The following is a 15,762-nucleotide window of genomic DNA, read 5'->3' as shown; positions in this document are numbered from 1 at the left end:
AGATACAAATGCTGCCTCACAAAACGCTACCGCAAAAATTTAATTGTGTTAATTGCAGCCAACACATTTCCAAAGCTGCTGTTTACAAATTTTGACACTAGTGCTCGTTTTGTTCGGTCTTAATAGTAATAGTGAGATAAACGACATAGTAAGCAAAGTTCATGCTTGATACCCGTTCTTAATGGTGGCTGAAATATTTACCTATTCCCTAGATGTAAAGAAATTAAATTGCAAACATCTCTTTGCTTTAATACCAAAATAGTTTCTAGCTTGAGATATAAAGCTGAAGAAAAAAGAGACACGAGGAGACACATTAACCTAAGCACTGATAGAAAATTTATCAATTAAAAAGAAAAAAAAAAATTGGAAGTTTCTATGGTTAATAGCAGATCTGCTATACAAAAAGCAAATCTAGTAGGGTGAAGTGAATACAGTTCTATCTCAGTTACAGAGATGCATGCGTGTGAAGAATATAATCTTTCTTAATCTCCTCATGTGGTACCATTAATCACCCACCTGTCGGCTCTGGAAGACTGTTACAAAGATAACAACAGAAACCATAGCAAGTTAGCACAGTACAACAAATACCACATTGACATTTGGTACTGTTTTAAGTTAATCTTGGAGCTTTTGGCTTAAAGGCAACAAAAAATGCAATGCACCTTTGTAGCTAACCTATTCAGGCATATTCAACATGTTAAAACATAGGAACAGGTGAATGCAGCTGACGGCTTATGCCATCACTAAGCCACCCAAATGGGAACTTGCGCTTGGCCGTGCCGCTGGGGTTCCTCAGCGGGAGCAGGGATGGAGGAATGCTGCTGGAATGCAGGCGGTCTCGGTGCCGTCCCACAGGCCTGTCTCTGTCAGCACAGGAACTGCCACCCACAGAAGTGTGCTGAGACTCCACCACCACCCAGAGCACCAAATGACGGATGGCACCGTCAGGTGAACCGCTTGCACCCATTCTCAAGAGCCACTGCTGCGTGGATCTAGTGTCACTGTGCATTACTTCTCTCTGTGCTTGCTTGTATTTCAAGCACGGACCTGCCTTCCAGTTTGTGTAGACACAAATCCACAGTCAACCACAAACAAAAAAACTCTCTAGGCCATGCTACCAGAAATAAAACCCACAAGGTTGATCTGACCATAGTGCACTTCTAGACATACTGCTTCTTGTGGCTTTGAAACACCAAATTCCCAACCCAGGGGCCCCTTGGGTCTTGAATTCGTCCTTGCCACGACATCAAGAAATCAGTCTTAAAATCATCTCCATGTCAGCTCTCAAAGAGTGAATACGTTTACAGAAAGCTCTAAAATTTGAAAGAGTTACACAAAGAATTGCAGTGAAGGAGGAGGTACCAAGAAGCAGTGAGAGGGTGCCCAGGCTGAGCAGGTTGCCTTGGGAAAGGGTTGGCTCCAGGAGGGATCCCGCTCTTCTGCTTTTCCCCCGGAGCATCTCTCACACCCAACTCAGACCCCAGGGCTGGAAACTGAATGGCCACGTATCAAACATGTACCCACCCCAGCAAAGACACTATTCCTGATATTCTCTGAGGAAAAGGAGCACCATTTTGGGAACTCTCAAGAAAAACTGGGGAAACTGTGGTTCAAAAGTAAGAATGGATCATTCACAAATAGAAAATAGCAGGGAAGTCAATGAAATACAGCACTCAACTCAAAGAGCCTTCAGACTCGATAGCTTTTACCAGAGATGGGTCAGGTGCCAGATGAAAGAATTGTTAGAAAAAAAAAGAAAAAAAAGAAAAAAAAAAAAGTTTTATGTAATTGTGCAGATGTAATAATGGTATAAAATAATGCCAGCAAGCAGCTCCCAGCTCTGGGCCTGTCTGAGCAGGGAGCTCTGTGGGCTCAGCTCGGGCCAGTTGTTGCATTACTGAGCTGTCAGGAGTGTAATTTTCTCTCCTCTGTGTTTAATTCCACACCCACTCTTCTGCACATATCAGAAATGATTCTACTAGAAGAAAAAATTACTGTCCCTTGTTCTTCCTTAAATAAACCTCTTCAGTGAACATGGAGGTGCTCCCTCAGCAAGATGGAGTAGAAATTGGGAACAACACTATGGGACAACAGGGAGGGAGCCCGCTCACTAATTACTGTCACGTACAAAACAGACTTGGTTTGAGGAAGATTAATTTAATTTATTGCCAATTAATAACAAAGTAGGACAGTGAAAACGATAACAACAAAAAGCAACAAACTGATGACACCTTCAGCCCTTTCCGTTTTCACTCAGCTTCAGCCTTCGTTCTACTGTTTCCTCCTTGCAAGCAGTGCAGGGAAGCAGGGCTGCAGTCAGTCCAGTCAGGCCTGGCTGCTCCCTGCCCGGCTCCAGGTGTCCTTCTCACAGGCCGCAGCTCCCCAAGCTCTGTTCCAACAGAGCCCCTAACACAGGGCCCACCTTCAGAAGTGCAGTGTTCCAGCACACGTCCCCATGAGCGGCGGCTCCCCCAGCCCTCCTGCCCAACCACGGGCCCCTCTCCACAGGCTGCAGCTCCAGCACAGGGTGCTCCTGCAGGGGTGCATCTACGGGCAGTGCCTCCTTCAGGCCTCATCCTGGTGCACTGCAGGCTCCTCCGTGGCGCAAGTGGAGATCTGCCCTGTGCAGTGCCCATGGGCTGCAGGGAGATAGATCTACACAGATCCCAACTGTCAGCCTCTTTCTTCCTCTACTTCTACGAAGTACGTTAGGTCTGTGGATCTAAAAAGAGATCTTTTAGTCTCCAGCACTGAAATTTGAGATCACTTGAAAAGAAGATGCAGGGAAACGCGCTATCAAAAACATTTTTATTTACAATTTCAGAAATCGTCATCCGAATCATTATCCTCAATTTTCTGTGGTGGCCGCTTAACACCAATGATTAAATCAATATTGAGAAGCTCTGTAGCACAATGAAGAACTGAAGTTACCAGCTGGTATTTGCAATACACTGATTCCAAGCCTTTCTCATTCACAGGCAGGGGCTGATTCTTCCTGAGTGCTTCTGTGGTTTCAAGATAAAACTTGGTAAAGCCGTTCCGTTCTGTTCCATATAAGGCCTTTGGAATACTTAACAAAGCATCAGCAACTACATTAGATATGACAATAACTGCTGACTGCTGAACCTGCTTTGCATAATGCCGAATATAATAATGTAACAAGATTTCAAAGTAACCTCCTACTGGCAGAACTGATCCTGCTTCTAGGACGGAGCAGGGACAACTCTGTGTAACACCACTGCCAGCCTTCTCTAAGCCTTTATCGACACCTAGGTGCTCACACAGGGTAGCAGTGCTGACTACAGCAGTGCTGTGATTCCTGTGACTGCACACCACTGGGTGCCTTCGGTGGCTCTCGTTCATCCCATCTGCACACTCACACAGTTTGTGTGTCCCTGCTGAGTCAGTCCCACCGGTGCAGACATTCAGCTCCTTGCTGTGTGGGCCAGGAGCTGAGGCTGGTGGCGTACAATCAGGATGTTCGCTTTCCTGCAAAGCAAAATCTGAACTTTGTGCTGTTGTTTCACCCCTGCAGCCTCCCAGCTGATGCTCAGAAACCTGACTGCTGCCACAAGCAATACTTCCTATCACCATCTGCGTTTCAGTAGCTGGACAATACCCGCTCCCAACACCTGAGGCACCATTCCGGCTCTCATCTCCGCACTCCTGACCCACCTCTCTGAAGAGCTGCAGCAGCATGGTGAAGGCCCCGTGCAGAGCGGCAGCATGCTGCTCGTTAACGGCATCGACAGGAGCGCACAGAACCAGGCAGTGGGGCTGGAAGGCGCCCGCGCTGCTGAAGCCAATGTGCGCGTACCGCTGGGAGCCCAGCAGCAGGGGCTGGCAGAAGGTTACCACTGCAGCCTCTGTGATCTCCCTCTGCACGCTATCACCGGCAGGGTCATAGGGCGAGATTCCTGTGATTTCAGAGATAAGGGCCACTTCTTCCGATGACAAACACTCCACCACGGACACACCGTGTAATTTCGCGTAGTAGATAACTTCCTCGTGCTGCTTCACGCCGGACAGCAGCAGCCTCACGCCGCTGCTCCGCAGGCGCTCCATCACGGCCTCCGTCCTCTCGCCGCACCAGCGCAGCGCGGCCCGGTGCTGCCGCTCGGATCGCACCGCGCACTCCACGCCGGGTGCCGCGAGCACGGGCCGCAGGCAGCGAGTGACCAGCACTGCGCGCAGCCGGTCGCCGGCAGGGCAGTAGACGGCGAAGTCCCTGCGAAGCAGGACGCCGGGCAGGATCCTGGAGCGGGCGAGGGGCAGCCCGGCGGCGGCGGCGTGCAGCTGCGCGAAGCGGCGGCAGAGGAGGCGCAGCGCGGGCGGGCGGCGCGCCCCGCAGCGGGCGCACAGCTCGCAGCCCAGCAGCGCCACGGCGCGCCGCTCGCCCGGCCCCAGCCGGCCCCGCAGATAAGCCTCCAGCAGCGCCTCCAGCGCCGCCGCCTCCAGCTCCGCCTCCGGCCCGCCCGCGGGGAAGGCGCTGCGGAGGTGCGGCCGCAGGCCCCTCGCCACGGCGCGCTCCAGCACCCGCCGCTCGAAGGCCGGTAGCGCCCGCGCCGCCCGCCGCGGGGAGCCCTCCCGCATCGCGCCCAACACGGCGGCCAGCAGCAGCACGAAGGTCTTGGCGCCGTCCCCCGTCGCGCTTTGGTGGCTGCAGGCGCAGGCCGCCATCGCCCTGCGGGCACACGGGGCGTTAGGCCCGGCCCCCTTCTCTTCCCCACTCGGCCCGGCCCTCCCGCCGCCGTACCTGGCCGTGGGCGGCTGCAGGCTGAGCGCCTCCAGCAGGAGCCGCCCGTCCCGCGTCAGCAGCGCCCGGCCGTCGGGCCGCACCAGCAGCGCCCGCCCGCCCCGCGGCCCCAACGCGCCGCGCACCGCGCCCGCCAGCGCCGCCGCCTCCTGCCGCAGCCCGGGCCGCGCCGCCATGGCAACCGTCCGCTGAGGGGAGCGCGGCGCATGCGCGGGGCGGCGGCGTGAGGCGAGGCCCTGTGGCGACAGCCCGCCTCTCCGCCCGCCCCTCACGGCCCCCTCCCCCGAGAAATGCTGTCAAGGCGGGACCGGGGGCTGTAGTTCACATTTTTATTTGTAACCGGAGGGTCTAGCAGGGGAACTAGTTTCAAACACGCAAGCCTTCACGAAAGGTCGGGTGTTACATATGGCACAAACTCGACAAACCGTGTCTGGGAACAACAAGAAACCCCTCGGGAAGGCACTGTTTACAAAGCTTCGATCCGCTCAGTTTTCAGCGATTGGAGGGTACCCTTAAGAACCAACAAAACTTACAGATGTACAGAGAACCCCTGTTATCCGTTATTTACAGATAGAGTGGTGAAGTAACAGACAGCCTCTTAAGAAAACACGCTACACATCGAACCCAGAGTGCTCCATAAACACGTCTGGCAAAAAAAAAAAAAAAAAAAAAAAAAAAAAGGAAATCCCAAAGGCACAGGAGGGTGGCAAACAAAGAGGAAAGAAAGAGAAACCACCATTTGGGAGGAAGACCTATAAGACAATTTCTTGACAAAATTAAACTGGGGGGGGGGGAAAGCAGGCGTTGCTCTCAGTAAGCGATGCCTCGTCTTTAAAAGACATCCAACGTGAAATGCACGACATCTCCTGCTGCTGAAATGGTGCCCTGTGACATCTCATATTTGCTCTTTTAGCCTAGGTCACGGGCACCTAGCTAGGCAATCTGTACCTAATGGCAAATTAAAGGCTTAGAGTGCATTTGAAAACAAAACAACAAAACCACGTGGCAACAATTTCTGATGGTATTTCCTGTACAAGAAAAAACAACCACCCCCTTGAGATCTTTAAATCAAATGTGAAAACAAACTAGTGCTGTTTAATCATACAAACTGGGAAGCTACAGCCCTCACACATCTGCAGGCTGTACAGCCCGTTCTGTAACTCACACAGATCTCAGCATCAGATATTTCATATTCAAGATCACCCACACGTTGTGGGCAAGCAGACAATCGTGATGTGCCACGGAAAAGCCCTCACACACCAGGCCCACGGGCAGCTGTACTAAAAGCATCAGGCAGGAAATGATGCCGTCCTGTTCACATGGGGGAACATCATCCAGCAAAACGCTGGACTCCGATGTACTTTCTAGAATTTAAGAAATCCAATCGTTCTGTCAAGCAGAAGTCTGCAGTTTTACTTTTTAAAAGTTTCATCATATATCCTTTACTTTCCTGGACCATGACTAAAACCACCTTTATGACAGAATTAACCTCTAAAAATAAACTGAAAAGGAACATAAGCATAGGCATTTTGTCTCACTCCGTTCAACTCTGACTTGCCTTGAGCTGAAGCTCAATTTCACATATGGAACATTTGTTTAGTCTGATGCTGCCCGACACTGTGCTGCCAGCCAGCTAGCTGGGTCAAATCCATGAACAGTGCATGTAAAAATACATCCAGTCTGTGTTAGTGACTGATCTTAAATAGAAGGATTAAAATCAAAATAAAAGAGCAGAAGGACATTTCCATTTACAAGGCAGATAAAAAGCTTGTAACTGTCAGTCAGGAGTTTTCAGCACCCCAAATTTAGCAGAGCTATTTTAGGGGATTAAAGTTATTGCTCAAATTCTGATTTTATTTTTACCTCACTCATTTCCTTTTATATTACTCCCACACATGGAGCATGCTTAGGAACCTGTAATGGATAGTTATGACAGATGAAGCTTTGACATTTGAGCACTGTAACAAATGGCCCAATTCCATGCTGAGTAGATTAAATTAATACTATAGTATTCTGCTTTTTTAATGTCATTTTATATATGGCAAACAATTTCAATTTCTGTTGGAGACTTAATTTAGGGACACAAAACTTAACAGTAAGAAACTTCCTATATTCACAAATTCCACCTCATCAGTTGCAGACAATAGAGTCCACATTCCAAAATGTTCTGATTCCAGAACAAGCTATGCCAGTACGAAGCTGTAAGAAATAAGCTGAAGTGACTGCTTAAGCAACGAACTTTCACACAGCTGAGGTCCAAAGAAGGAGTAAAATGAAATAGAAAGTGAAGTGCTGTGAAGATGTCAGCCATGGGAACAAATGAGCTTGACTAAGTAAATAGAATTTTCACCAAATGCTGGACAAGGCTGATGCAGAACAGAATGTGAGATCACTTGAAGAGTTACTGAGGCTGCCCAAGGCCATGGCAGCTCCAAACTTTCCATTTGATTTCTGAGAGGACCCACTGAAAACAAACTTGGCTATACTCTGTGTCTCCCGTCTTCCTGCTTTCTTATCTGGGTTGCTGAAAGTAGCTTTACAACACTATGGCTACTTTTTGACTTGATACATGTACATGGAAAGGCTGGACTGCCAGAAGGAATTCACCAGATCAACACTGGTACCACTTTTTTAGCTGTTAAGTGCTGTACATGCACGTTGCTCTTCCAACAAGATGCTACAAGCTCTGGTTTTAATTTGAAATTTAAAGTTCACATAAATTGGTATGGCTGCAGATAACGAACAGGTGCACTGAGTATTCAGTTAGGTAGCATATATACACCGTGAATGTAACAAACAGCGTTTCACTATCATTTGTTCTTATTTGTTTTGTTAGCCATCCCACCATTTCTGAAGCCATTTCCCTTGTAAACACACATTCTCATTTGCAGATGACCTGCTGACAGTGGCCAAATCCTGTTCCACACAGTCCCTCCTTTGGAAAGCTCAACTCATGCTATGTACTAAACGTAACTTTTCATCTTCACATTTTGTTTCTGAAATAAGAAAGAGTCCTGGCATCGGCAGTCTGCCTTCTTACTGAGACGCAGCCATACTCCAGTATAAATTCAGCACTTACAGATTTATCAAGACTTAAAAAGCAAAGCCTAAAACCTCAGTATTTGCAGTTCATGAGTGTGAATGTACAAACACAGTACCTGCCCAGGTGCTGCGCTATTAAAAACGTGCTCTGTACAGTAGATACAGGAATGTTTTTGTGAAGAACCTGAAGTTTTAAAATTATATATATTAAAAAAAAAAAAAAACAACAAAATTGGCTTATAAGCCACCGTAGTAATTCAGGACAAAAACTGTCACACCTCCAAAACAAATCAAGGACATAAAATTGCAGAATTCCCAGAGACTTCAGCTTTGTACTTGCCAGTTCCTAACAGTCATGACCTTTGTATAAGAATGTATTCATTTGACCTCAAATAAAAGTTCACATCCAAACACCCAACACCATTAAAAAAAAAAAAAAAAAAAAAAAAAAAAGTTGGTAAGCCTGGCTACTTTAAAAGTTACTTTGTTACAAAAGTTGTAAGTTTAAATGTAACAAAGTCTGCTGTTTATTACACTACCAAAACAGGAATCAGGTCCAACCTACAGAGCCTGCCCTCTGAATTTTGAATTTATCTATTCTGTGGTGAAGATTCATCAGTACAGCATGTGACGCAATAAAAAAAACAAGGCTGATGCTGTATGTCTGAAACAGAGGCACACACCAGGAGCAAGAGTGTACTGGCACTTACACGAGTCTTACTTCAACTGGGTAGATGGGAGGATGATTCTGAACCACGGACTCTGAGGCAAAAAGTTCTGCAAGTTGTTGCTACAAGGCTCTTTTAGATAATATTGCATCATTTAAAGTCCAACTTAAAATATGGTCCCCAGAAAGAGTTTGATCATTCCAGTTCAGAAAGGCTCTTGTTCACACTTCCTATTTGAACAAGAAATTGATGATAAGCTGTAGCAGAACCAGGAGTAAAATGAAGATATAGTGCTTCAGCTGCAAAAACTGGTTGTCCACAGGTGGGGAATTAGAAGTGACTCGATTTCGCAGAGCCATTATGTCCCTGTAAGGCACAGAATAATATCTCGTAAATCACCACCCAGACAATCTGACATTCCTAGTTTGTTGGGGCTCCCCACAGTACAAACTTTGAGGAAAATTATGTAATATTGATAAGTAATTAACATGTAGAAGAAGGGTAGTTGAACTAATTTTCCCAGTTCTTCAAAGACATCATGGCATTAAAAGGAGAAAGATATACACCAGCCTCCAAAACAGCTGGGCAATCAGTATTCTTTGTCATTTTAAACCATTTTAGATTTAGTACTACCTCTTAATGTCTTCTTGTGTTTCCTTTATAGATTCAATGGCACTCTGCAGTTCACCAAGGTCTGCCCCTTTTTTCCTTATTCTCGTATTATGCTTCATAAGTTGTGCTAGAAAAATAGAAAAGATGGGTATAATTCCCAGCAGGAAGTCCTTAATCCAAAATGGAACAAAGCAGGAATGACAAGCTTGCAAAACCAAGGAGGAAGTTTTCTAAGTGAGTTTCTATTGAAAACTAAAGTTTTATTACAAAGTTACTGTAGCTCAGAAGGAAAGCAAGTTAAGTTTTAGGAATATCTTAAAACTCTCAAGGCATAGTTTAATTTTTGCAGACAGTCTGAACAACAAAAATCTGTTTCCACATACTCAATAGAGACACCAGAACATGCGTCATACTGAAGTGCTATCTAAAACGTGTCTTACTTTGTAATGAAAACATTCTGAAATAATAATAGTATGTGTGACTAAAGAACTCTGCTTAAGTAAATTTCTTATGTTTGAATGTAAACATATCTTATCCTACCTTCACTTCCAGAGGAATCCTGATTATCAGGCTCAGGGGATGAGAAACCACACTCCCCTTTTTTCTGGCTGGTTGGTTTTCGCTTGATTTTCGGAACACTAACCTACAATTGTAAAACATACAAATTACTTCCACAGAACCAGAACTGCAGTAAAGCAGCACATTCTGTCAGTAACAGCAAAAAGCATAATATCTCACAGGCTTCCAAATCAAGATTTTTGACATAAAAGCAACCCAAGGTTTGTGCATCTTTCCATTAAGGGAGAACTGTGTTAAATTGCTGACCTCAAGTTGGCATTACTTCACATTCTTAGTCAATTAAATCATCTCTACTGCTCAGGATGTATCACAGAAGTGAAAGACTATGGACTGGCTAATCTACATTTTCGCAGGGTACCAATGGTATTCTTTAACCCTCCCCATGCTTTGAGGACCTTCATACATACAACACAATAAACGTGAGTCCTTGGAGCTTGCTGCATCTACTAACAAAACTACAACATACCATTGGTGTCCGATGCCGAACTTTGGTTTGGATTGTGCCATCTTTTTCAAACTGAATCATATCATTCAAAGGGTCCCACGGCCTGGTACTAGACAAAATGAATACAAATGATTAATATCACAGAGATTAAATTATATTTTATTGCTCAGAAACTATGTCGTATGTAACGAAATAACAATCTTTCTCCCTGTGTAGAAGTCAGACACTGAAAAAATGATCCAAATGTCCACGTGTAGCCTGAAAAGCCACGAGATACAGTTGCCTCAGAACTACTTTCATTCCAAAGTGGCTAAGGGTAACCTGCAATAGTTTCAAGAGGCAGTAATGAGCAACATACAATTCGCTTGTGCAGATTTTTAAGAGAGCTTTTCCAAATACAAACTGACATAAAATGAAAAACAACAAGCAAAAGACATAGCTCATTAGAGAAGACAAATTGCCAAAGGTAAAGACAGACATTCCCATGAAGCGCAGGCTTTCCATGACAAAAACCTCAAGTCAGCTGCTTGAAGATCATTATCATGCACAGCTTTAATGAGTGCAGATTAAGCACTGGTTTTCTTTCATTTCTTCTTGTGTCTTTTTTAAAACATTTGCAGCTGTTTTGGATACTGTGAACATAGACCTGCATTCACATCTTAGATTAACCTGGCTTGAGTTAAATGTTGTCTAAGGTAACTGGATAAGAACAAGGCATTCTTCTCCCAAAGGTCTCTCACAACTGCAATCCAGGTATCTAATTTAGATACCTTAACAAATGCTGCAGTTCACTGAATGCATTTTTCACAGTAAGCATAAAATATTCTGCTCTTCATGTAGACCACGTGGTGAGCTGGCCTCACATTCATAAAAAGAATCAATAATTCCTTCCAATGACAACTGACACCACAGACTGCTTTCTAACATACAGTAACACTTCTGTGGCACACACTTGAATCATAAAACTTCACGGACACAGAAAATACACACAGTGCTTTCCAATCTGTGGAGGCACATAACCAGAAATAGGAAAACAAAACACAAAAAAGTGAATTTTCCAAAAAAAGGAAAACAAAACAAAACACAGAAAAAGTCCATTGAAATAAGTGCTTGAAACATAGCTTTCTGCTGCAGTAATCCCTGCCTTTTCAAAATTACATACAGTCTCTGCTAAAAGGATAACTAGTTCAGCTACAAAGTTACACATTTTGGTTAAAACACATGAATTGGAGTAATCAAGTAGCATTGCAAATTTCATGCTTCCATGCTTTCAGCTTTTGCTCTTGAAAGCACAGCAAGAGGCTCAGAGACACTTGCGAGCATTCAACTAGCAGTTTTGTTACAAGCATTCCAGCACTCACTCAGCGTATCTGTAGTGCCATTCTCCCGTGACTGAATCTTGATCGAACAGCTTGCACGTCCACTCTTCACCCTTCAGCTTCCTCTCTTTGGCACTCTTTCTCTGAGCTTCCTCCAAAACGTATTTCTCTTGAGTAGCTTCTGTTTGGTCTTTATTATTTATTGCTTTAGTCACTTGTTGCCAAAGCCTGACAAACAAGCAATATCAAGAGTAACAATCTGGTTATAAAAATAATTGAAAACATTTCTCTAATTATAGGCTTAGTAGAGGTCGTAAGGCTTCTAAGTAGCGAGCCTGTATTTAACAGTGCTGCTTTCTTGCTGTACAGGTCAATATCAGCAAACACAGGAAGTAACAAAGCCATCAGCTACTGGCCAGCTAATGTCGTAATTTGAAGAAGATAAAGAGTTCTATTTTGTCAGAATAATTATTTGTGCTTCTAAAGAGCACTTACTTCTCTGACTCAAAGTCATCTTGCTCTTCAAACTTCACAGTGTATCTAGGTAATCTACGCTGCTTGATATCAGAAGTTGGGTTCCAGAACGTCTCCGAAACATCGGTCTTCTTGTCCCTAATAGTAACTTCACTGTCCTGTAACATAGATAATTTAGTGATCCTAACTGTAATAATCACACAGAGTGCAAAAAATAATGCAAACTGATTCCTTCAGTAATTATTCCTTAATTACTATTTTCGTAAATAAAAATATTTCAGATTCGCAGACAAGAATAATTACATATGCTAATTTCAAAATCCAATTTCTGCATTCTGCACTGGTTCTAACTCAGAATAGAGAGGAAGTGGGACCATTGCTGTCAAACAACGGTGCCAGTGTCATCAGAACTGAAACAAATTTCAGTATTTCATCCTGGTGCTGCAACAATTCCTCCAAGTATTAATATGTATACAAAGTATTCTCACCAGGAACTACTCAAGCATACTCAACAGTAACAGTACCTTGACTCTAAAGTCACCCTTGAGGACTGTTTAACTACAAAAGGACACTTCACTGAAAGTGGCATTTACTCAACTCCTGTTTTTTTATGAGCCTTTTTTGTAACTACATGCTATTTTCCCCTCTATTAACTCATAATTTACTCAATACTTACTACTTACCCAGTGGCCCTCCAAAATAGCCAGAACTTCTTTGCCAAGCTTAATTTTCCCTGATATTTGATTAACACTGTCATTGTTACCTAAAAATGGCTGCAAAATAAAAAGAAATGCTTTCATATTTGTTTTAATAACAAAAAATATTTGCACGTATGTTGAGTGTTATGAAATAAAATGCATTTATGAAATCCGATGTAAACAGCCCTGAATGCTTTCAACATTACAACTTCTGCCTAATAGTACCACAACTAAATTGTTCTCTCTATTTTCTCAAAAGCTTTGCTGATCAAAATTATTAGGATTGGGTAAGAAATCTGAAAAGGGCAAAAAATGTAAAAACATGATGATATGCAAGTCATGTGAATGGCATCTAGAAGGAAATTGTCATTTGCTATTACTAATCTCACCACTTTGCCAAAGACTCTGTTAATAGAGATTAACTCTTTTGAAAACAAGAAAAATGACAGCAAGAAATTTTCTTCAGCCTTTTTGATAGTCTACACATGTATCCCATGCGTTGAAGAGGCAAAATTTCAACTGATATAGCCTCCTAACTTTCAATTTCCCCCTACAATCTTAGTTGAGTATAGTTTCTCTCCACATGCACTTTTCCCTAGTGACTGTTTAGCTTTAAATCAGTTTGTCTCAAAAACAGCAGGAACATTTTCAGAAGAGCCAGCCATTTATACATAATTGAGAAACCTTTGCTTAGCCTTTGCACCTGGTGAGTGTTTCTATAGCAAAGACAGCTGCAAAAAATAGTACACATAATTGCTCATAAGGCTGGACATTAAACTGATCTGAATGTTAGCTAAAACCCTTCTGTTACGTTTGTTTGATGTGCCAGGAACAACTTAATTTTCATGCAGGATGGAAGAGGGGAGCCTGAGCTTGAGCTCTTCTTCAAGGGATCTCAAGAAGTTTAAAAAGACACTCAAAAGTTTTCAGAGAATGAAAGATCTCCATGGGATATATATACACTCAGCAAGATACAAAATACTTGAGTTGCTGATTAGATCACTAATCCCTGTTCTTGCACACCTTCCCAGACACATACGGATGCCACTGCTGGCAATGAGACAGACCGTTTCTTCCTCCTGTCACCCCACCAGCTAAGTTGTTTGTGAGGTTCACACAACTGGCAATATGCAAGCACTGCAATGGAAGCATCCTTACAAGCAGAGATTAAGACAGAGCTGTAAGTTTTGGTCAAGACTTTTGGATCCAGAAGAAAACATTAAATAAAAAAGGAATTATATTGTCCTATGTTTCTTTCCTTTTTTTTTTTTCTCTAGCCACAGGTTGCTAGATTGTATCTATGGTATGATCTGATAATATACACATTTTAATATTAGAATGCTCATTCTCATGTCCACTCATAGCATTTACTAACCTTCAGTTTGAATTCAATTGTTGCACTGTAGCCAGTTTTTTCACAGGTGATGTTGACCGTTCCCCCAAGCTCTAAGGTCATTGTGCCATAAAGAATTCCTGCAAGAAGGAAGAGCCAACATGAGAATTTGTAACTGGACAAGACAAAAACAACCTAAACTCTTTTGTCCCAATTCCTGGGGTAAGCACATCTGTGCCAGAGAACAAAAAGAAAGCAACAGCTCTGCTTATTTTCTCTTTAGGTGACTTTCCCTAACCATGAGCGTGATGTTTCTGCCCAATAAGATAACCCAAACAGAAAGAAAAGCATCCAAATGAATTACTTTAGCAGGAAATACGATCTATCAATAGGAAAACAACTTTCCTCAAACAGATACAAGTAGGCACAGTAAAGAAAATCGCACAACCACTACAGGACATCACTGATCACCTCTCCAAAGATTTTTGGAAGCAAAAAGGTTGACAACTTGTAGCATATTTCCCACAATCACAGTCTTTCCATTGCAATCCAGCATTTGAAACACTGAGTGTATTTTACATACAATGGATGCCTGCAGAAATATGTTTTCCAGCATGCACATTCTCCCCCCCCCCCCCCCCCCTTATTCTTCCATCTTTCTTTCTCTGTATCAGTATCACTAGTCATTCTAGTTCTTCTTCCTGTCTGTTTTGTATGTATGTATACACCTAAGGTACTTGTTACTTGTTAAGCATTATTTCTGTCACCAAAGTCATATAAAAGGTAACATAAAATCCGACAATATTAAAAATATCCCCCCCCCCCAAAAAAAAGGAAAGAAGAGCCTACCAAACTCATGTTAAATTACATAATTCTGCTAACTCATCTGTCATGCATCTGTATGAAAGTCTTACACTTGCTGATTACAAGAGTTCTGAAATAGAATTTTGGCAGAAAATACGGAGGCAAAAATCCCAGCAATGCTGCAATGTATTCTGTACAACTACCAGCCCTTCAGAAAGGAACTACTGTCTATTTTCCCTGTAGTGAAACTAAAGAAAAAAAGTCATGATTTACACCCAAACTACATGAGGTGTAGAGACTACACTATTATATTTCCAATAGGAAAATACTGGAGAAGCTCCAGAGTCCTCTTCAGAAAAGAAAGCAACTCAAGCAATAAATTACTGTCATGTAATGACAGATAGCTATCTAAACACTTTAAATGCTTATGAAAAAAAATCTTCTGCTGTGCCAAAGCCAGACGATTACTTAAATAATACTTCTTATCTTGGTAAAGTATACGGGAGCCTAGAACCACCAACGTTGCCTGTGTTCAGAAAAATTTACTCAGATGACAAGATTAAATTCAACAACAGTATATTTAGAATAATGAACTCTACCTTTACAGTGAGCATATGGCATAGTCATTACATAATCTTCTCCCCTATTTAGGAACGTCAGCCGTCCTTCTCCATCTAGTATGGCAGATAATGAATTCCCTGGAATTCAAACACAGAGAAGCATATTTCACACCCTGCAAGACAACAGTCAGCATTTCCTTTATTAGGAAGAATAAGAGAACAGAATTAAAATTATCATGTTTGGCATTGAAATCTATCTTGCCTAGTGAAGCCACTATAATCACAGCATCTCCAAACAAAAATTAAAGTGCACTGTAAAAGAGAAATTAAAATGCTAAGACCAGTAATAAAAATTTTGTCAGGCAATTATAATACAATGATCCAAACCCAACCATTCTTCTAAAAGCCCTTTTTCACCATCAAAACACCTGCACTGATTTTACACTCCTCGATAAAAGCACAGCCAAAAAAA

The 15,762-nt window shown here is 43.1% G+C and overlaps 2 protein-coding genes across 2 annotated transcripts in view; both read right to left on the bottom strand.

The window, feature by feature from the left end:
- Nucleotides 1-2,820: 2,820 nt before the first annotated feature.
- Nucleotides 2,821-4,932, bottom strand: BBS10 (Bardet-Biedl syndrome 10; the record flags this gene model as incomplete). The annotated part of the gene is made up of 2 exons (XM_079549240.1): nt 2,821-4,684; nt 4,757-4,932. The coding sequence occupies 2 exons, from the start codon at nt 4,930-4,932 to the stop codon at nt 2,821-2,823; spliced, it is 2,040 nt and encodes a 679-aa protein (XP_079405366.1).
- Nucleotides 4,933-8,696: 3,764 nt separating this feature from the next.
- Nucleotides 8,697-15,762, bottom strand: part of OSBPL8 (oxysterol binding protein like 8) — a gene marked incomplete at both ends in the record, with an annotated part of 49,545 nt that continues 42,479 nt past the window's right edge. Inside the window, 9 exons of the mRNA XM_079536236.1 lie at nt 8,697-8,832; nt 9,100-9,205; nt 9,619-9,721; nt 10,124-10,211; nt 11,464-11,649; nt 11,917-12,053; nt 12,579-12,668; nt 13,969-14,066; nt 15,330-15,428. Coding sequence (XP_079392362.1) covers nt 8,697-8,832; nt 9,100-9,205; nt 9,619-9,721; nt 10,124-10,211; nt 11,464-11,649; nt 11,917-12,053; nt 12,579-12,668; nt 13,969-14,066; nt 15,330-15,428 — 1,043 coding nt within the window. The remainder of the gene's footprint in view (nt 8,833-9,099; nt 9,206-9,618; nt 9,722-10,123; nt 10,212-11,463; nt 11,650-11,916; nt 12,054-12,578; nt 12,669-13,968; nt 14,067-15,329; nt 15,429-15,762) is intronic.

The sequence above is a fragment of the Tetrao urogallus genome (genome assembly GCF_951394365.1).
Source record: "Tetrao urogallus genome assembly, chromosome: 1".
NCBI lineage: Eukaryota > Metazoa > Chordata > Aves > Galliformes > Phasianidae > Tetrao > Tetrao urogallus.
The sequence above is the reverse complement of the archived record's forward strand: the minus strand, read 5'-3'. Positions and strand labels throughout refer to the sequence as shown.